This window comes from Catharus ustulatus, chromosome 4, assembly GCF_009819885.2.
Source record: "Catharus ustulatus isolate bCatUst1 chromosome 4, bCatUst1.pri.v2, whole genome shotgun sequence".
Classification (NCBI taxonomy): domain Eukaryota; kingdom Metazoa; phylum Chordata; class Aves; order Passeriformes; family Turdidae; genus Catharus; species Catharus ustulatus.
This window is the reverse complement of record NC_046224.1, coordinates 7,250,700-7,268,859: the sequence shown is the minus strand read 5'-3', so window position 1 is coordinate 7,268,859 and position 18,160 is coordinate 7,250,700. Positions and strand designations below refer to the sequence as shown.

The 18,160-nt window shown below is 43.0% G+C and overlaps 1 protein-coding gene across 2 annotated transcripts in view; it reads left to right on the top strand.

Moving 5' to 3' along the window:
• Window positions 1-17,604, top strand: part of BEND7 (BEN domain containing 7) — a 47,953-nt gene extending 30,349 nt beyond the window's left edge. For both annotated transcript variants that reach the window (XM_033057590.1, XM_033057589.1), the window contains 3 exons: window positions 2,789-2,908; window positions 10,925-10,975; window positions 15,681-17,604. In XM_033057590.1, coding sequence (XP_032913481.1) covers window positions 2,789-2,908; window positions 10,925-10,975; window positions 15,681-15,742 — 233 coding nt within the window. In that variant the 3' untranslated portion in view covers window positions 15,743-17,604. The remainder of the gene's footprint in view (window positions 1-2,788; window positions 2,909-10,924; window positions 10,976-15,680) is intronic.
• The last annotated feature ends 556 nt before the right edge of the window (window positions 17,605-18,160 follow it).

The following is an 18,160-nucleotide window of genomic DNA, read 5'->3' as shown; positions in this document are numbered from 1 at the left end:
TACAAAAGGCTACATTCATTACAAAAATGGGCAGGGAATTTAAAGGAGGGACTGTTTGCTCGAAAATCACTCTTCCCGTCTGAAAACATTTTCACTGCTGTCCCTACAAGTAATTTAATGCTTTTGCAACAGAATGATTAGCCAGGGAGCAATTCTCTCTTCTGACTTTGGGTATTCAGTGGCACTTGTATCAGTTGCAGTTTCTCCTGGGCAATCAGCTTCTCTTGTGAGTCTTTCACTCAGAATTGGGATAAAAAAAAAAAACGATGAAAAAATAAAACTAGTCAGAAGCAGTTATTTTCCCTTTGTGTTGTTGACTAGAAATTCAGCCACTGAAACCCTTCCCTGCAGAAATCAATGAGCTGTGTTCAGATTTAAGTGTGATGTATCCCTCAGGGATCCATAGTGGGACCAGTACGGTTTAATATTTTCATCAATGACACAGGCACTGGTTTCTAGGGCAGCCTCAGCAAGTTTGCAGATGACACCAGGATGTGTGGTGTGGTGTGGTTGGTTGAGAGGAGGAAAGGGATGCCATCCAGGACCTTGGCAGGCTGAAGGAGTGGGTCCATGTGAACCTCCTGATGTTTAACAAGAGCAAGTACAAGGTCCTGCATCTGGGTCAGGGCAATCCCCACTATCAGTACAGACTGGTGGATAAAGGGATTGAACAGTCGTGCAGAGAAGGACTTGGGGGTACTGATAGACAAAAAATTAATTATGAGCTAGCAATGTCACAGCTCAGGAAGTCTGCTGTGTGGCTTCACAAGAACTGTGGGCATGATTCTGTGCCTTTGCTTCACTGTGGTGAGACCCCACCTGCAATGCTGCATCCAGCTCTGGGGTTCCCAGCACAGGAAGGACAGGGACCTGATGGAGCAGGTCCAGAGGAGACCACCAGGATGGTCAGAGGGCTGCAGCACTGCAGTGAAGGCAGGCTGAGAGATTTGAGGTGTTTCAGCCTGAAGAAGAGAAAGCTCTAAGGAGACCTTATTGTGGCCTTTTATATATAAAGGAGACTTAGATGAGGATGGGTATTTTACCAAAGCCTGTAGTGACAGGACAAGGGGGCAGTGGTTAAATTGAAAGAAGGTACATTGGACATTAGGAAGCCTTCTTTTTTTTTTGATGGTGATGATGGTGATGAGACATTGAAGCAGGTTGCTCCATCCCTGGAAGTGTTTAAGATCAGCTTGGACAGGGCATTGAAGTGCAACATGTCCCCATTCATGGCAGTGGGGTTGGATTAGATGATCTCTAAAGTCTCTTTTAAATTCAAACCAAGTCTATTTTTCTATTAAAGAGGGTTTGTTAATACCATACAGCTGGAGTGGACTAGAAAGGGGAGGTCCCAATTCTCCTGCCTCCTTGCTGTTGCATTCCCATTCCTTTTTGTCCACGTTGTTATTTCTCTAACCACACATTGAGCACTTGTCTGTTTTAAGTAAGTAGGAGTTGCAAGTCAGGTTGTGGATTTGGAAGGGAAAGATTATTTCTACCTTCACAAAGATTTTTGTTGCAAATCAAACACTGAATGTGTGGGGATGTACTGACTGCCATGGGCAGCCCTCAGAGTTAGTCTGATGTCCTTGTAGATCAGACTGCACAGGAGAGTGGTGCTGATGCCTGCCTTGCCATGGTTTTGTGAAGCTGTTGGCATGGAAGGAGTTTGGAGGGAGGATTACTTTTGGTTCCCTTATACTTAACAGGTAGTGCTGCTTCAGAAGTGTCTGTATAAAAATACTGAAATTGTCATTTTTTGTTGCACGTTTCCCAATCCCATTTGTGTGATATTTATTCTCAAGGATCACAAATCCCTTGAGCTGGGACCAGTTTTCTCTCTCTGTTTGCCAGTCATAATTGGATACTGGGTTCTGAGACCTCTGACCAAGTTTACAGTAGCAATACTAACAGCAAGAATATATTTTCTATTTCTGCACTTGTTTATTTTCTGCATACTTCTCAGTTGCATGATGAAAATCAATTGCACCAGTTTCACTCCATTTATAATTCTGTATTTTTGACATAACACTGTTAGGTTTGCTGTAAATATGGATTTAAAGATAAGGTTCATGCTCTCTATACCTTTTTTACAAAAAAACCCCACAAAATTGGACGTGTAGGGTATTTCCTTTTTTCTCAGTAATGGTGGAGTTTTGGTGTTTTGTTTGGTGTTTGTTTGTTTTGTTTTGTTTTGGGGGATTTTTGGATTTTTTGGTGGCCTTTTTTTGGGGTTTTTTGTTTGGTTTTTGGTTGTTGCTTTCTTTTTTTTTCTTTAATAGCTTTATAAAAATTCTATTCCATCTGGTCTGGCAGTATAAAAACTGGGGAGATTTCCAGGGGTAGGACTTTACTCCTTCATCAGTTTGCCTGCAGCCTTAGGAACTTGACCAAGAGGCCACCAAATGATAAGATCTTCAGCTGTCCCATATGGAAGGCAGCATTTACAAGTGCCTGCTACATCTGAGACTAGTTCTAAGTACACTGTTACTTTTCTGTCATCTTTTTGTGTGAAATTCATGAAGACATCAGGTGTAGAACATTTCTCTGGGACAGGATTTTATATGCAGTAATGATGTCATTCCTGTGATACTTTTGCAGCCAAGTCACTTCAGAATGATGAACTCATGAAATGCTGAGTTGGGCTTTATTCTCAAAATCCTACACTTGGCTATTAATTTATTTCTGACAATTGAATAATTTCATGTATTTTGATTAAAATTCTCTCCATCTCCTTTTTTCCATTTTTGGTGGCACGTTTCAAAAAGGTGGTATCTTTTTATTTCAGTCTTTACAGAAAAATACTGCACTGCTAACCATGTGGATAAACTTCCTGGTCCTAGGGACTGGGTCCAGATTCTTCAGGATCAAATTAAACTTGCAAGAAGACGATTAAAAAGAGGCTCAGGTATGTATAAAAATATGAGGAACAGCATGTGAGTGTAAGATTAAAAGCTTAGAGCCTTTGTATCCACAAAAGTATTTTTCCTGTTGACTGTAGAGTTGTACTTGTTCATTCTATGAAAATTAGAACTGTAACACTTCAGCAGGTTTCTGTGGGTTTGGAATGGTAGCAGGTTTAGGAGCTGTCTCTACACACTAGTTAAGTTTGTCTTCCCCTAATGTTGTCTCCTTTCCTTTAGCATCCAAAACTTCTCAGAAATTAGCTGATCTATCCAGGGTTGCAGGTAGAAGTTTTTTAATTCTGTGTTATTTAATCTGACAAGCAACTGGCTGTACTGTTGAGACATAACCCAACTGACCTTTCCCTCTAAAGTTTATGTGTCAATAGAAGAATAGATGAGTCTTCTCACATTCCTTGTGAAAGAATCAGCAAAAACCCCCAAACCAAACCAAAAGAAAACCCAGCCACCCACCCTGGTTGTGTCAGCAAGGCTCTGCAATATGTGGGAGGCAGCTTGCTGGCAGTGACAGGTAATCTAGGCAGGGTTTTGCAGCAAAGCTGCTCAGCTTGAGCTGGGATAACCTGGATGCTTGGGACCAGCCTGCAGTGAGCTCAGTGCTGAGCTTTCACTGACAGCGTGCGGCTCGTGAGCCCACAGCTCCAGCCATGAACGTGCAGCCTGGAAATCCCCAGCAGGATTCTTGGGAAAGCAATGTTACTGATTAAGAGACATGTAATTACCTTATAAACCATAACTAGTCTCCTTTCCATCTTCATCCCTCCAGTCCTGCAAGGGGCTTTCTCCATACAAGGCTTCATTTCCTCTTCTCACCCTGCAGTTTTAAGGCTCTCTCGGGGTTGTATTTCTTGCCTGTCTCTCCCTGGGCATATCTGACACTGTTGTCTGAGCCACTTCACTTGTGCCACCTCCTCAAACATACTCCTTTGCTGTTTCTGTATTTAGCTGCCTGCCTTTTCCCCTCTTCCCTTCTGCCCATCACCACAATTAAGTGCCTGTTAGCATCCATGGGATGGGAAACCTGATGGCTCCGCAGGGGATGCTCGCCCTGTGGTCCCTGGTGGTGAACGAGACCGCAGGAAATGTCCTCTCCATCTCCCTGTCTCACAGAGCCAACCTTTTATGTCCAAAGCTGCATCACTTAGGCTGGCATCTGAAATCATTCTCCACAATGTTATTAATGCCAGGAGGGAAAAGCATAAGACGGAGGAAAATGAGAAACACCCAGAGACAGAAATAACGCAGGGGGAGGACAAAAGTGCAGATTATTCGGTAGCATAAGCTTCCCAGGGTAGAGAAACAAACCAGCACTGGCCTTAAAAAGGGTTTCTTGTGTGTTGGGGGAGGGAGGACAGAGGGATACAAGATAATCTTATTAAAGGCAGTGTCAGATTACTGGTGTTGTACAACAGGATTGCTTTCTGCCCCTTCCAAGGCTGCCTTTCGGCCTCCCCAGGACAGGAGGGTGGAAGTGGGATGTCAGGCTACAGTAAGGTGAAGGGTGCAGTGCAGGATGTGGGGAGCAGAGGGTCCTTGGGTTGTCTGCAGAAGATCCCTCAGGAAAGAGGATTGACCTAATTTTGTTTTGATTTTTATTTTCTTTCATCCTTTTTTATTTGCTTTTCTTCTTGCCTCTGCAGGATATTAATTAAAATGACAATGACATTCAGCTTTTGCTTTTCAAATGGGGCCACCTCTCTCTCTGGTCCTTGCTCAGGATGGGAGAATCTAAGCAGAGGATATTGTATGTAAGCTAGCAAGACTATGAAGAAAAATAAGTAAAGCTGAGTGCCAGAATCAGATAGGCTCCTCTGTCTGTGCTGCAGAGGGAAGGTAACTGTTCACCTGTGTGTGGATGCATAGTGATCAGCAGTGTACCTAGCAGCCCCTCAAGTTCATTTGTTGTAAAAAAACCAAAATCTGCACAATACCTAGGTTGGTAGAAAAGCTCTTTTTTGTGCTGTTTACTGGCCAATCCCTGAAGTGCCCCAGTTTCTCTCTAATGTGGCCACAGGCAGACATGCTGTTTTCTGTGTGTCAGGAGTGACTGAGCAGACTGCTGTGGCCACTTGCACCTTTCCAGCCACTGCCATCTCCTCTGGTGGCTGTAGCTAACCCAGCCTGACCTGACCTTGCACTGAAGCAAAGAAGTTTCCCAGAACAGAAGATGGGAGCAGAGGCAGGAGCAGACAGCTGGTTGCAGTAACATCCTCACATTTTTGCAATAAGATTTATTGGTACTTTTATGCTACGACTGTGATCTTCTGATAGGAGGAATCTAGAGCTGACCAGACAACAGATCCATCTACTTCAGTATTTTGTGTCCAGCACTGGCTGTTAGCAGCCTGGGGAGCTCTGTAGGACCAAGGGAAGGATTTTGTGGTGTTTGGTAGGATAGTCTCTCAGCCTTCAGCAGCTTTATTCTGACACAGAACTGGTGATGTTGGAATTGTGCACAATTTCTCTATTTGTTGTGAAACCATACCAAAATTGTGTGTAATTTACAGAGACCAAAACAGGAGGGGAGGGCAAACATGGAGGGAGAAGCTCTTCCAGGACTTCATGTTGTAAACCTTGGCTTTTAAGTATTTTACAAAGATGGGATTTGCAGCCACTGAGGTGTGGGATTCATCACTCTTCTGGCTGAGCTCTTGAGCTCTTCCAGTCTGCCTGTGGCCAGTGCTTCTGGCTGAGCTCTTGAGCTCTTCCAGTCTGCCTGTGGCCACTGAAGGAGAAACTGAGCAAGTGTCTTATGTCCATACTCCCAGGTCATTCTCTTTGAGTTTTGTCTCCACTTGCTCACTGGAACATGCCAGCTGATCTTGTGGGGATAGGCTAAGGTGCCCAAAGAACAAATCTGAGCCAGCATTAATCTAACCTCACCCTGGACTTTCTAAACCAATGTGTCCCCCTGGTGCTAGATCGCACAGTTCCTGGTTTCTCATAATGCACAGGCTTTATATGGAGAAAGCTTAAGACGATCCATTTATTTCAGAGGTAACAAGACAACTTTTTAGTTAGCACTGTGTTGGGCTAAATTTTAATAGCAGAAGTATTTAAGAGAGGAGGGAGAGGCTTTTCATTCTGCTTGCCTTCCCCTGAGCCATTCAGTACATCCTCTGCTGAGTTTTAATTTCAAACCAGACAGTAAGACAGTGCATTCATGAGCAGCCCTCTCCACTTTATCCTGTGAAACATTATTTCAGTCTGAAAACGTAAATCCTGCTCTATCTTTCAATTACAGTAATAATTTCAGAGAATTCTGTCAAATGACTGGGGTGGATCTGCTTTTTGTAGCCCCTTCTATAGAATGTACTCCCATGAGTGTTTCCAAATTAAATGAAATTATGATCACTAGATCATAGATGCTGCCCAGCTTCAACCTTATTTACCATGTTTGGCTCATCTCCTAGAATTAGGAACTGAAAAACTTCCTTATTTCAAAGCTAAAAAAAAGCTAATCAAAAAAACACTTAAAAATTCTGCTTTCTAGAAAATAGTTCCCCCATGTAGATTTTGAAAGGTTGTTATCCTAAACCAAATAAAAATTCATTTACGTTCTGAATCAATGACAATATTTTTCATAGCTGGGAATATTCTATTTTTTAATTTTTTTTTTTTTTTGCTTCTGCTTTTTCTTAGTTCTTTTAGATTATTGCCTGAGATCTGAGACTTTGGTAGGGTTGTTTTTGTTAGTTAGATCTGAGAATAAAGCTGCTGCTGTCATTAAATTTTTATTGGCCTTGTTCAGTCTTTTCAAAATTTCAGAAGTTAGCTGTCACAAAGGCAAGAAGAGACTGTGAGGTTAATGTTACAAACAGATGTTAGAATTAAAATTAAAGAGTATGATAATATTCTTCAGCCTTGACTACTGGTCCCACATCATGCCAACAGCAGAGCATGTGGAGCACAGCTTCATGATGTCTGTCTTTCCCCAGAAGAGAAGCTGAACCGTTTTGGTGGATGGGATGGGATGCAAAGTTGCCCTGGAAGGAAAGAAGTCAAAGGGAATAAATGCATGTTCATGGGTCTGCTCTCTTAAAGCAGCGCGAATTACAATGCAAATTGCCTCGTAATTTACGGTGCTGGGCTTGCCCCAGCGTGGTCTCTTCACCCTGCTAAAGAGAACAGGAGCAGGTGTCTGGTGGCCTTGCCAGTGGCAGCACAGAGGGAGGCAGTCAGCCATTATCACAGAGATCTTAAAACGGGTAAAACCAAAGGGAGCTGGCTGGCTGTTCCTCTCTACCTCTGTGCAGGCACCACATTCGAGCCTTTTGATTACTAAACTCTCCATCCATTAATAAGCAGCAGGTCAGGGTTCACACATCTCCCACAGTAAGTTCTTCCTCCCTTTTTATGTTTTGAAGAGCCCATGAGCTGTTATTCCATAGCAGCTGTCCATGGGAAAGCTGATGCTGTGGGGGTAATATGTAATAACAATAATATATAAATTACCACATGGTGGGAGTCCTGTGCAGGGCCAGGAGCTGGGTGATCCTTGTGGGTCCCTTCCAACCCAGGATATCCTATGATTCTGTTCTAACACTGCAACAGTATATGGGCTAGGAGCTGTTTGTGCTAAGTGATTACTTTGTGCATAACCTGGAACCTTGGGATTGCCTGACTCCTTAAAGGAGAACACAGCAATTTAGGAAAACATGCTGAAAATGTTCAGGCAAGATTCATTTAAATAAATTGCGTGCCATGACGCTTCATCCTTGAATTGTTTAAAATTAACATTACTTTGTTGCAGTGTAAAATAGTGGGGAAGAAGGAAAAAAAATGTCATTTTTTCCCTGGAAATGCGCTTTTTCTCCCATGTCCTTGTTCAAACTGCTGCTTACATTGTTTTGCATTAGGTTTTCTTCTGCTTTCTGTTTTTCTTAAACCTTGTGATTCCCTGGTTAGTGCTTTTGACACAATATCTACATGCTGCAAGAGATTGGGTTGATTTTTGCTTAGCAATACACACAGGACCAGGAAGGATGTAGGATGAAGGATCCAGCATGTGGTACAATGTGTTTGTGGCTAGTATTTTAGATAAAAAACAGCAATATTAAAATAGTAATTGCTATATTCAACTTCCCAGCCCTGAGCATGTGTGTATTCTGTCCAAGGAGGAAAGCAGCAAGTGTACCTCAGAAGCCACACAATCTGGGGGGAATCTAAGGAAATGACAACCAACATTATTTTGCAAAAGCTGCTGCACTCTGTCTAAGCAAAGGACAGCGGAGAGGCTCTGAGTTCCCACAGTAGGCTCTCTTCCTGCTTGCCTTGTCTTGCAAGCTGGCTCAAGACAGTGAGGTTTGGCTGGCAGTCTGTGGGTGTGGTTGTCAAAGGCAAACCTTCCTTCCTTCCTTCTTGGAATGACATGTAAGAGACTGGTGGTTTATATCCATGTTAGGAGGTCGAGGTGTTTGCCATTCCCCTGTGTTGTACTTTACCTGGAGCTGCAGTTACACATCCAGTTTCATAAAACAAATCCTGGCAGCTGCTGAGAAGAGTGAGTAGCTCTCTGGGCATCTGCTGTGCTCCCACTCCCTTTCTGGCGCTGGCACAGGCATTCCTGTGGCCATGTTGTCAGTTTTTAACGGGATCTGATCTTGGTGACTGTATAAACATTTGTGTTGGCATGAGGAGTGAGGCTAGAACAATTGGTGGAGAGCTGAACCTCATCTATCAGTCTTCTGCCAGACTAAAATGGCCAGGTAACTTCTGGTTCTGCAGAGTTGGAGACGCAAGTCCTTACCTTCTGAAAGTTCCTTGTTTCCATTTGTTTCTTTCTGTATTATTGCCTTCCTCTGGTGTGAGAAGAGCAGTTAGGCAGAAAGGTGACCACATCTCTAAGCTACTTCAGGAATTGCTGCAGAGATTTCTAGAAGAGCTGTCATTACAGTGGGCAGCCTGTTGGTACCACCCCTGATATTTATAGAGGGAGGGCTCTCCAGTCCATTGCCAGCACTCAGATCCAGCTTCCCCCATTTTCATAGCTTGGGTCCCTTCTACCCAGGGGTAGATGCAGTTTTGTCCCTTGTATGCTGTGCCACAGAATCAACTGGTGCAGGTAGTTCTTCACAGAATTGCTAGAAGTTGGCCTCAGACTGACACTCACAATTTTTTAACCCATGTATATCCCATTGGCTTGGCTTACCAAGCTGTCTCCTCCCTTGTACATCCAGTCCTTCCATCACTAAGAGCCCAGTCCAGATTCAAACCAGCCTAGGTGATCCCTTTCCACTTAGTAAGCCACCTGTCCCTTCCAAAATTCAAGGTTTTCACAGTGAGCCGGACCAGGCACTGAATTTGTTTCTGCTCCGGGTGCCACCTTCTCACAGAAAGCTGAAAAAAGTATCAATTCCAGGCACCGAGTCACTTGCAAGTCTGTACCACAACATTACTCAGGGCTCTGCATTTAAACCTTTTGTGGGAGGAAAGCTACCTGATACTAGGGCTTTAGTTTGTTTGTGTTTTCTTTGGTTCAGTTAATTTTGCAGAACTGAGAGCATACAGCTAAAAACTAACCTGATATTCTGGCATGTATGTGGGAGAGACAACAGCCTCTTGGTCCAGGGATGGAGAGACAAGAGTTGATTGATTAGATTAGAAAATTAATGTAGATTAGGAGCTGGATTAGACATCATCATGATGAAGGCAGCAACTCAACATCCCTGTGTGCAGAGCTGTGATAAAGATGATCAGGACAGGTAAACTGAGTTGCTTAGTGCATCTGCAGCCTTGGTTTTGATATTTTGTGGATATTGTGCAGTGAATGGATGTGAGCAGATATATACCCACCACACTGACCATGTACAGTGTAGTTTGTAGGACAAGGGTTGATAATTTTAAACTACAATGCAGTTGATTTAGATTAGATATAAGGAAGAATTTTTTACAATGAGCATGCTGAAACATTGGCACAGGCTGCTCATGCTGGATGCCCCATCCCTGGAATTATTCAAGATCAGGGCTCTGAGCAACCTGATCTAGTTGAAGCTCTCTTCCCTGCTGCTTTCAGGTGGATTGGACTGGGTGACCTTTAAGGCCCCTTCCAACCCAAACTATTCTGTGATTCAGAGATAATGGCCTTGTCCTGTATGACCACATCTCATGTGCTGAAGTGCCCTCAAAGATCTCATTGTGCTTCAAAGGCCTTAAATATCATGCTGCAGTGCCAAAAGACAAAGGTAATAGGATTTTGAATAGGGCTTTTGTAGGTTAGGCATGGATTTCCTGTTACACACTCTTGACTTACTCAGGGTTCACATGCCTGTCCCGGGTACTACAGCCCAACAAGTCCCTGCACATCTGCTGAGTGCGATGAGCTATGTCCATGCATTCCCTTGGCCTCTGGCAAACACAAAATGAACAAATTAGGCTTTTAGCCTCCCTTCACCGTGGGCCAAATTAAGTCAAATGCTCTTGCATAAGCTGTGGGTTGAAAGCACATGTGTATATACACATTAATTGCCAGTGTGGTCACATGCTTTTTTAATTACACTGGGCACCCACCCGCATCTTTGAAGACACTTTGCCCTAGTAAATCTGTCCCCTGCAAAATGAGTTTGCCTGTGGTCATGGGAAGTTTAGGTGCAGAAATGGGAGTGTTCCTTTCCCTGCAGGCATCAGATGACTGTCAGAGGGTGGAGCTCCAGCCTGCAAGGCTCTTCCTCTAAGGACCTCTGGGGACTTTTCTCCTGACTTTTATCAAATGGTCACAACTCCTTTTATCATAGAGATATCCTGAAACCTTAAAAAGAACAAGTATTGCTCCATCCCATTGCTGACACAATTGCTTCTTAATACCCAACTCCCTCTCCTGAGTTTGCATTTTTATTATATGACCTTTTTCTCCAAGCAGTGAGTTTTTAACTGAGCACTTGCAAATTGCAGCTGAGGAAAGTAGATAGAAAATGCAAAATCACTTTACAGTCTGTAGCTTTTTAATCGCATTCTCGTATTCAGTAAAAGTAATGAGATTTCTTGTTTATATTTGTAATCAGCAGAGGCAACTGACTGTGATGAGAAGCCGGACATTTCTCTACTACAAACAGGTAAAATGCATTTAAATTTTTATCAGTCTCCCATATGTGTTTTTGTTTATTTATGGCACAGATGCACTTTTCAATAATCCTGACTTGCTATGTACAGCTGGGTAATTGCACACAGGACTCTGCTATCTAAAGTTTTGAATGGTCTGTGTTAAAAAACAAAGGCATGAGAATCTTATAATTTTCCCCTCAATTTCATATTCATAAAACCTCAAGGTCCATGGAAGCAGCTAAGCTAATAAGGCCCACAAGTTACACTTCTTATGCCAGATAGGGACTTGTGCTCATCCCTGATATTTCTGGGAGTATTTTTTATCTCTTAACAGAGTTATTGGTAGGGACAAACACAGTGATTTGTAGTGTCACATCTGTTGAGTTTTTTGGAGGTATTAGCCGTAATATCTTGGACTCACAGAAGGATTGCAGACATATTTACATGCTAGTTAAGTGTTAGTTTACTTACTCTTGAAGTGCAGCCACCCTGCCTTAAAAGCCTGACAATTGCCATACAGCAGCTTGGCTGTGCAGCTGTGCACACTGGGAAATAACATTTTTCCACGCTGTTGAACTTGATGTTGAAATCACCAGTCTCACCAGACTGAGAGTGGAATTTGAAGCACCCTGGCATTAAGAGTTGGTCCATCTGTAGGTGCCATGATTGTATGAGCTGAGCTGGCATCCTCTGAAAATCCAGTGGGGTCAGAACCTGGGCAGATGGTCATTTCCCTGCATTTCACAGTCCATAATGTCACTGAGATGCTGCTCCTTATCCCCAAAGGAGAGATCTTGGGCAGACAAAAAAGTCATGGATTGTAGTGCAGTTTTGTGTTATTTCATTTTAACAACAAAGGGTGGTTGGAGATCAGCAGTGCCATTGCTGCAAGAGCAGGACAGGGCTGGTACCGGGTTTCTGAGCACATCACACGGTACCTGACAGCTGTGGGGAGGACGGGAGACTACTGGTGACCATCACAGCATCTGTCTCCTGTGCCAGGACTCCCTAATCTCTCTCCCATAAGGGCTGGAGAAGGAGCTTTCACACCCCGCTGCTGTGTGCTGGAGCAGCAGCTGCCAGCCGTGGAGCACTGTCGGAGCACGTGCAGTTACTAAGGAATAGGACCAGCGGAGCAGTTGGGAGGACAAGCAGCTATAGTCTGGTTCTGGCATGGACCCAGGGGGGGCTGGGAGCACACACTGCCTGGGAGCTGCCGTCCTGCTTTCCTGGCCAGCCGCTGAATAATATTTCAGGGTACGGCTGAGATGAAAGATGCAGGAAGCTCTGCATTGAAAGGTCCCTTCCAAGCGACATCCTGTTGGTTTCTTTTATCAGGGAGGGAAGCAATTCCGCTGCGAGAGGACCCTAATAAAGGTTGTTAATGTGATGTAGTGTTATCTTTTCATTGCTCCAGTAATCACATTAAGGAGCAGCATTAACAGTTTGCTGTACGCTTCTTGGAGCAGTTTCTGTAGTCGCTGCTCAGGTTGTACATCAGTGCTGAGATGGCTGTGGTAGAGAAGGCGACTCCCTTTCCACCCCACTGCAGATCACCCGTGTGGTCTGCTCGCTTGTACACCTTTGAGCATCCATGCATGCAGCTTTTGAGCTGAAATGCTTGTGTGTGATGTGTACTGCTCCACACTACCTGTGGAAGGATGCCTAAATAAACCACACTGCAGTTTGCATTGGGGGGAGGTGATGCTCACAGGCTGTGTGCCAAGAATTTGACTCACACCCATTATATGTGTGCCAGTGCCTCTTTATAGGACATATCTGTGTAATATCATTCTGTTGTTGGAAGCAGATTATTTAAAGTGATACACAGACAGTATAATGACAGTAATTATGAGACAGAGCCAAAATATAGATGTTTTCTATCAAGGAATGTAGCAAAAGAGGCGGAATATGATTTTTACAGGGGTCTTTCCTTGTTTTAGTACAGCTGGTTTTACAAAGGGGTGTTTGACAGGTTCTTTAAAGAGAGTCTGCGTGCAATTTATTCAGCTGTCTTCTCTGTTTAGCTTGAAAAATCTTTGGGGAAAAGTCTCTCTGACTGTGTGTTTGTACAGTGCCTCATGTGATGGGCTTTGGTTGCAGATGACAGCTAATATCAGATAAATCGTGGCCTCAGGTATTAGGAAAAATTTCTTCCCCAGAAGGGTTGTCAAGCACTGGGACAGGCTGTCCAGGGAAGTGGTGGGGTCACCGTCCTGGGAGGTATTTAAAAGATGTGTAGATGTGGCAGTTGGGGATATGGTTGTTGGTGGACTTAGCAGTGCAGGATCTTAATTATCTTTTCCAACCTAAATGATCCTGTAATTCTGTGATCAGTGGTTAACCTGGTGCTTTGGTGTAATAAAACCAGAGTGAATTGGGCTGCTTGAGGGGATCTTGCAGGAGACTGGACGGGGAGAAAAGATGGGGCACAGGAGCTATCCATGAACAGTTGCTCTCTTGATCTTCAATAACTTAGTGAACTGTGAAGCAAAAGCAGCCAGGGAGAATTATCTGAATCAGTGATAAGCCTTTGTGCCAAAAAACAAGGGAAAACTCAGATGCCTTTAATCTCCCTTTCCAGCTCTGTCAGTCCTGCCTGTGACACAGGTGACATTTTGAATGAGATCTGGGTATATGTGGACTAGCCATGCTGAAGTGTCTCAGTCTGTATGATTTTGGATTATAGCCTCTGGCTGACACTTCAGTTGAGGCACCTCATTCAGAGGTGTGGTTGCTCTCAACTGTCTCCATCATTAGTGGGAAGAGAGCTGCTTCCAGAGGGAAGGCCAGGTCAGCTGCAGTTATGTTTGGAGGTATCTCTCCTTTGGTGCCAGCAGGACCATGCTCCAAGTGTAGTTAATTGGTGCCAGTGCCCCCAGCCAGGTCTGAACCAGCTCCCTCTGTGCCCACAAACTAGCAAAATCCTGGGATTTGAGGAGAGCAGGAGGTGCTTTATTTTCAGAAACCTCTTTTGGATCTCAAAAGCCTGGTAAAAAAAAAATGAAGCTGTACATCCTCGCAAAGGTGAGGAAGACATTTTTCCCTATTATATTTTAGCACTCCTGAGCAGAAGTTATGCTCCTGTGTTAAAATCACCCTCTACACTAAGAGGGCCTTGGCTTTAAATGCTGTTGATTGAAGCATGTTTGAAGTAAATTGGAAGAACTGTGACAGTTAAATTTGCTGGGAACTTTGGTTCATTGACAGCTAAATCTCAAGGAAATACTAGAATTGTCCCTAACAAATGTTATCAAAGCTCAGGTCATGGAGAGTTCCAGCTTTTGCACCTACCCGAAGCTGCAGGCTGTGTCCAGACCTGAGCTGAGACAGATCAGACAGTTTGGGGGTAATTATCATGGGCTCAGTGGAAAGGCTGATTAGTTTCTTGGTCATACAGGAGACCTGGAGGGTGTGAGATAGATCTTTATCAGGATGAGGATGTGGCAGCTTTTAGAGCCTTTCTGTGGAAGTTGATATTGTGAAATGGCTCATCTTATTTCAGTGTACAATTTACACAAAGCGTTGGGATGGGATTTTGTGGTTTAAAACAAAAACAAAAGAAAGGCATAACCCAGAAGTTCTGCATGTGAGGACAAATGTAAGCCTGTCCTTGAATCCTGGATTGGAAAGATGTAGGCAGGTATAGGACCATGAGGTAGCACTCCTTACCCCTGCTTTGGACCACAGCTGTGCTGAGAGTTTGTGTCGTTTCCCCACACTGGGGTTAATTTCAAGATGAGAAAGAATTTTGATATCCCTAACGGAAGCTGAAACACTAACATCCCAATCCTCAGGTCTAGGGGTGATACAGCTTTGTGAAAAGATGAGAGCAATCTCTTGGTAAAGAAACGGATGATAAGAAAACAGCAACAATCCAATTCTATATAGGTTGTCTCCTTTTCTCTTGAAATACAATATCAAGAAAATGAAACTTGGGGAAAAAGAAAAAAGAAAAACCTTTTCCAAAACCTTAAATATAAATCCTTTATTGTAATATAAATCTTTATCCTTTCAATGCATGATTGTATGAGTCTTCCCTTTTCATTGGGCTGTATTTGCCTCTCAGGCTGATTGATGTCTGTCTTCTCTTTGCCCTGTGTTCTTAGCGCTCTCGTTGTAATTCTTCTGTCCATCTTTTCATTGTTCTGTTTAGAAAAAGCACATTCTTAAAGTGCTTTAAAAAAGATGGGATATAATCATACAGCGCATCTTTTATAGGTGTGTGTATATATATATATATAATTTTCTCCTATATGCATTTAGACTGCTGTGGAGTGGTGGGGGTTTTTACCAAATAAGATCCCAAAGTATGTACTCAAGGTTTAAAATTCATGGGGTGCTTTTTTCACTTCTTCAGAACCAAAACTTCAAAGGGGTGAGCATCGCAGTGCAGTTGTGCTGAAGACTAATGGAGCACTTTACATCTGAAGTGGGCTGCACTGTATGTTGTGTGAAAAACTTGGCTGGCAAATTTTTTATTCAAAAAAATCTATTTAATTTGCTTTTCTTTAGCCAACTGAGCTCTACTCTAAATGGATTTCAGCAGCGCTGCCTATGTGCACACCAGCAGTTCAGCCCCATCACTAATTAAAGTTAAAACTCAAATACATAATTTCCATAATTCTAAAATACTTCTTTTTTTGTTGCAAATTACTGATACCCTAAATTCATACATGCTTTTAACTGATTCCCTCAAATTCTTTCTCCCTTCAGGTAGCCTTTTTGACACCACAACAGACCATCTGATAGATGCAAACCCAGATTTTTCAGTTTGAATTTCACATCCTGCATCAGTGTTCTTAGCGGATAGAAACATCCTCTCCTTCGAGTAATGTTCCTGCAAGCTCAGCACGAGAACTTCAGTGTACCACAAGACATGGGCATCCATACTGTTTTTCTTACAAGTCTTCTTTTTTTCCATGCATTTTCCATGTAACCTTAAGTAATGAAACCACCAGATCGCTTCACTGTTCTTCATCTTAATCAAAGATGATTTCCCTCCACATCCAATGCATTACTGAATTAGTGGGGTACCCACTCTGAGGTCATTCTCTTGCCTATATTTCTCCTCCATGACTGTATTTTTCCACATGTTTGTACGCTTGCCACCAGTGTTTTGTCTTAAACCATGCAGAAGTTGTGACTCTTCCCATCCCCAGGGTGGCCTCACTCTCCACCATGAACCCTGGGGGTTTAATGAGCATCTGACTTAGTGAAGCTCTTGGCTTCTGCAGACCCACTTTTCCTTTCCTGGCTGCTGCGGTACCAATGACAGCACACAGCTCTGATTAAAAAGTCCTTACTGGGTTTAGGAGGAAATAAAGCAGTATTTCTCCCAGCAGTGCCCGTGTTCCTAGTTATAGCAAGGAGAAGCTATTCCTCAAACAATTGCCCCTGCGTGGTCCTAGTGGGGTGGCTCTTGAGCATCTTTGTAGTGCAGATTGCTGGAGGTGGTCGTTTTCCCCTCACTGTTGCTCCCAGCTTGCTCTACCACCTCAATCCCCAAAGGTATTAATTTTCTGTTTTCTGAGAAGAGGGTCTGCTCACTGTGATCTTTCAGCCACTGTCCTTGGCAACAATACTTATCTATTAAAAAAAAAACCCAAGTCACCTTTCAACTGGCACTGTATTGATATCTCAGCAGTTAAGACAAGTGAATCGATCAAGAAATTGCACTACCCTCTTAGACACTGAAAGGGGCCTTTGGGTCAGGGCTAAGGTAAAAGCGTGTGCAGCCCTCCCTGCGAACCTTCATTTCCGCACCTTTCATCAGCACTAAATTCACTTTAAACACGTCACCAAGAAATCTGGAAGGTCTTACCTGTAACACCTATTGACCACCAGGCAGTTTGACCATGTTTCCTGCAATTTGAGGGAGAGCTTGCTAGAGCCTTTGCCACTGTGTTTCCTTTCCCTGTGTGTATTTTACCTTAGGTACTTTTCTTTTAAACTATTTGGCCTTTGAGTGTCTCAACAGAAGTGCTATTACAGAGTGGGATGGTTTTCAAAATATTCAACCTCTTTTTTTAACAATCCTAAAGCCTGTTTCTCAGGTGTCACAGGAATACCCACAAATAACACTGAAGCCAACATGGACAGTTTGTTCTCTTGGCACCTGAGAAACCAGGCTCCCAGCTGTTCCCTGCCCACCTTCCATGGACTTTTAGGAATGACCATGTTCTCTCTGAAACTGTGGAATAGATTGAATGTGCACTGCAAACCTTAATTTTGAGTCTTTCCTTCCATCCTGGCTTGGAGCTGCCTGCATTGGGCAGGGGGCACCAGTCCGTTGTGTTGTAACCCTTCAGCAATGAAATCAGCGTTTTGTAAATTTGGAAGATTGCATTTGTGTTTACTTACTGTGACTACTGTTCAGACTTTCTTCAGAAATCTTTTTATAGGGTTTATTAGAGAGAAAAAAAATCATTCCATATTTAGGTAAAAATGTCTCAATCTTCTGTATATATGTTTTATTAATATGTAAATATTTAGATATTTTTAAATTACTATGTTCTTAATAAAGCGACAAGGGACTAGTTGTGAAATGGTGTATAACATTGTGTCGTGTTACCGATCTCTGGGAAATCCTCTTTGTCAGTTCAGAAAAGAAAACCTACAATAAATAACTTTAATTGCATGTGTGTTCCTGTGTTCTATGCTGGATTCCCATATTTTAGAGGAATTACTTTGCCACCAGTGGACTACATGTAGGAAAACCCTGAGAGTTTCCACCACAATACTATTTTTCCAGCTGGCTCAGACAGAAACCACACTGGCTTTGCCAATCACAACAACATCTATATCCAATCGTGTAATAACTCTTGAGTATTAAGTACTGATATGCTTGAAGTCTAATTTTAATTGAATTAGGTGCGTTTATAATCTGCACTTAAAAGGTTAAGCTCTGCTTCTATGGAAACAACACACAGGAAGGACAAACCAATACTCACAGGTTGGAGTAGCTGCAAAGATGTATGCTTGGTAATTCATTATCACACCCTCATCAAATGTTTAGCCTTAGAAAATACTTCCTGCAAAAACATGTTCCTGGTAATCTTCCATCAATTCCAAGGAGCCAGTGAAGTGAAGTGAAGCAGCAGTTCACCACACCTTTCTGGCTTTACACAAGGAGCACTATGGAGACACTGCTGGGAAAAAGTCCCAACGAGAGCTTCCTTCACATTTCAGTGGCT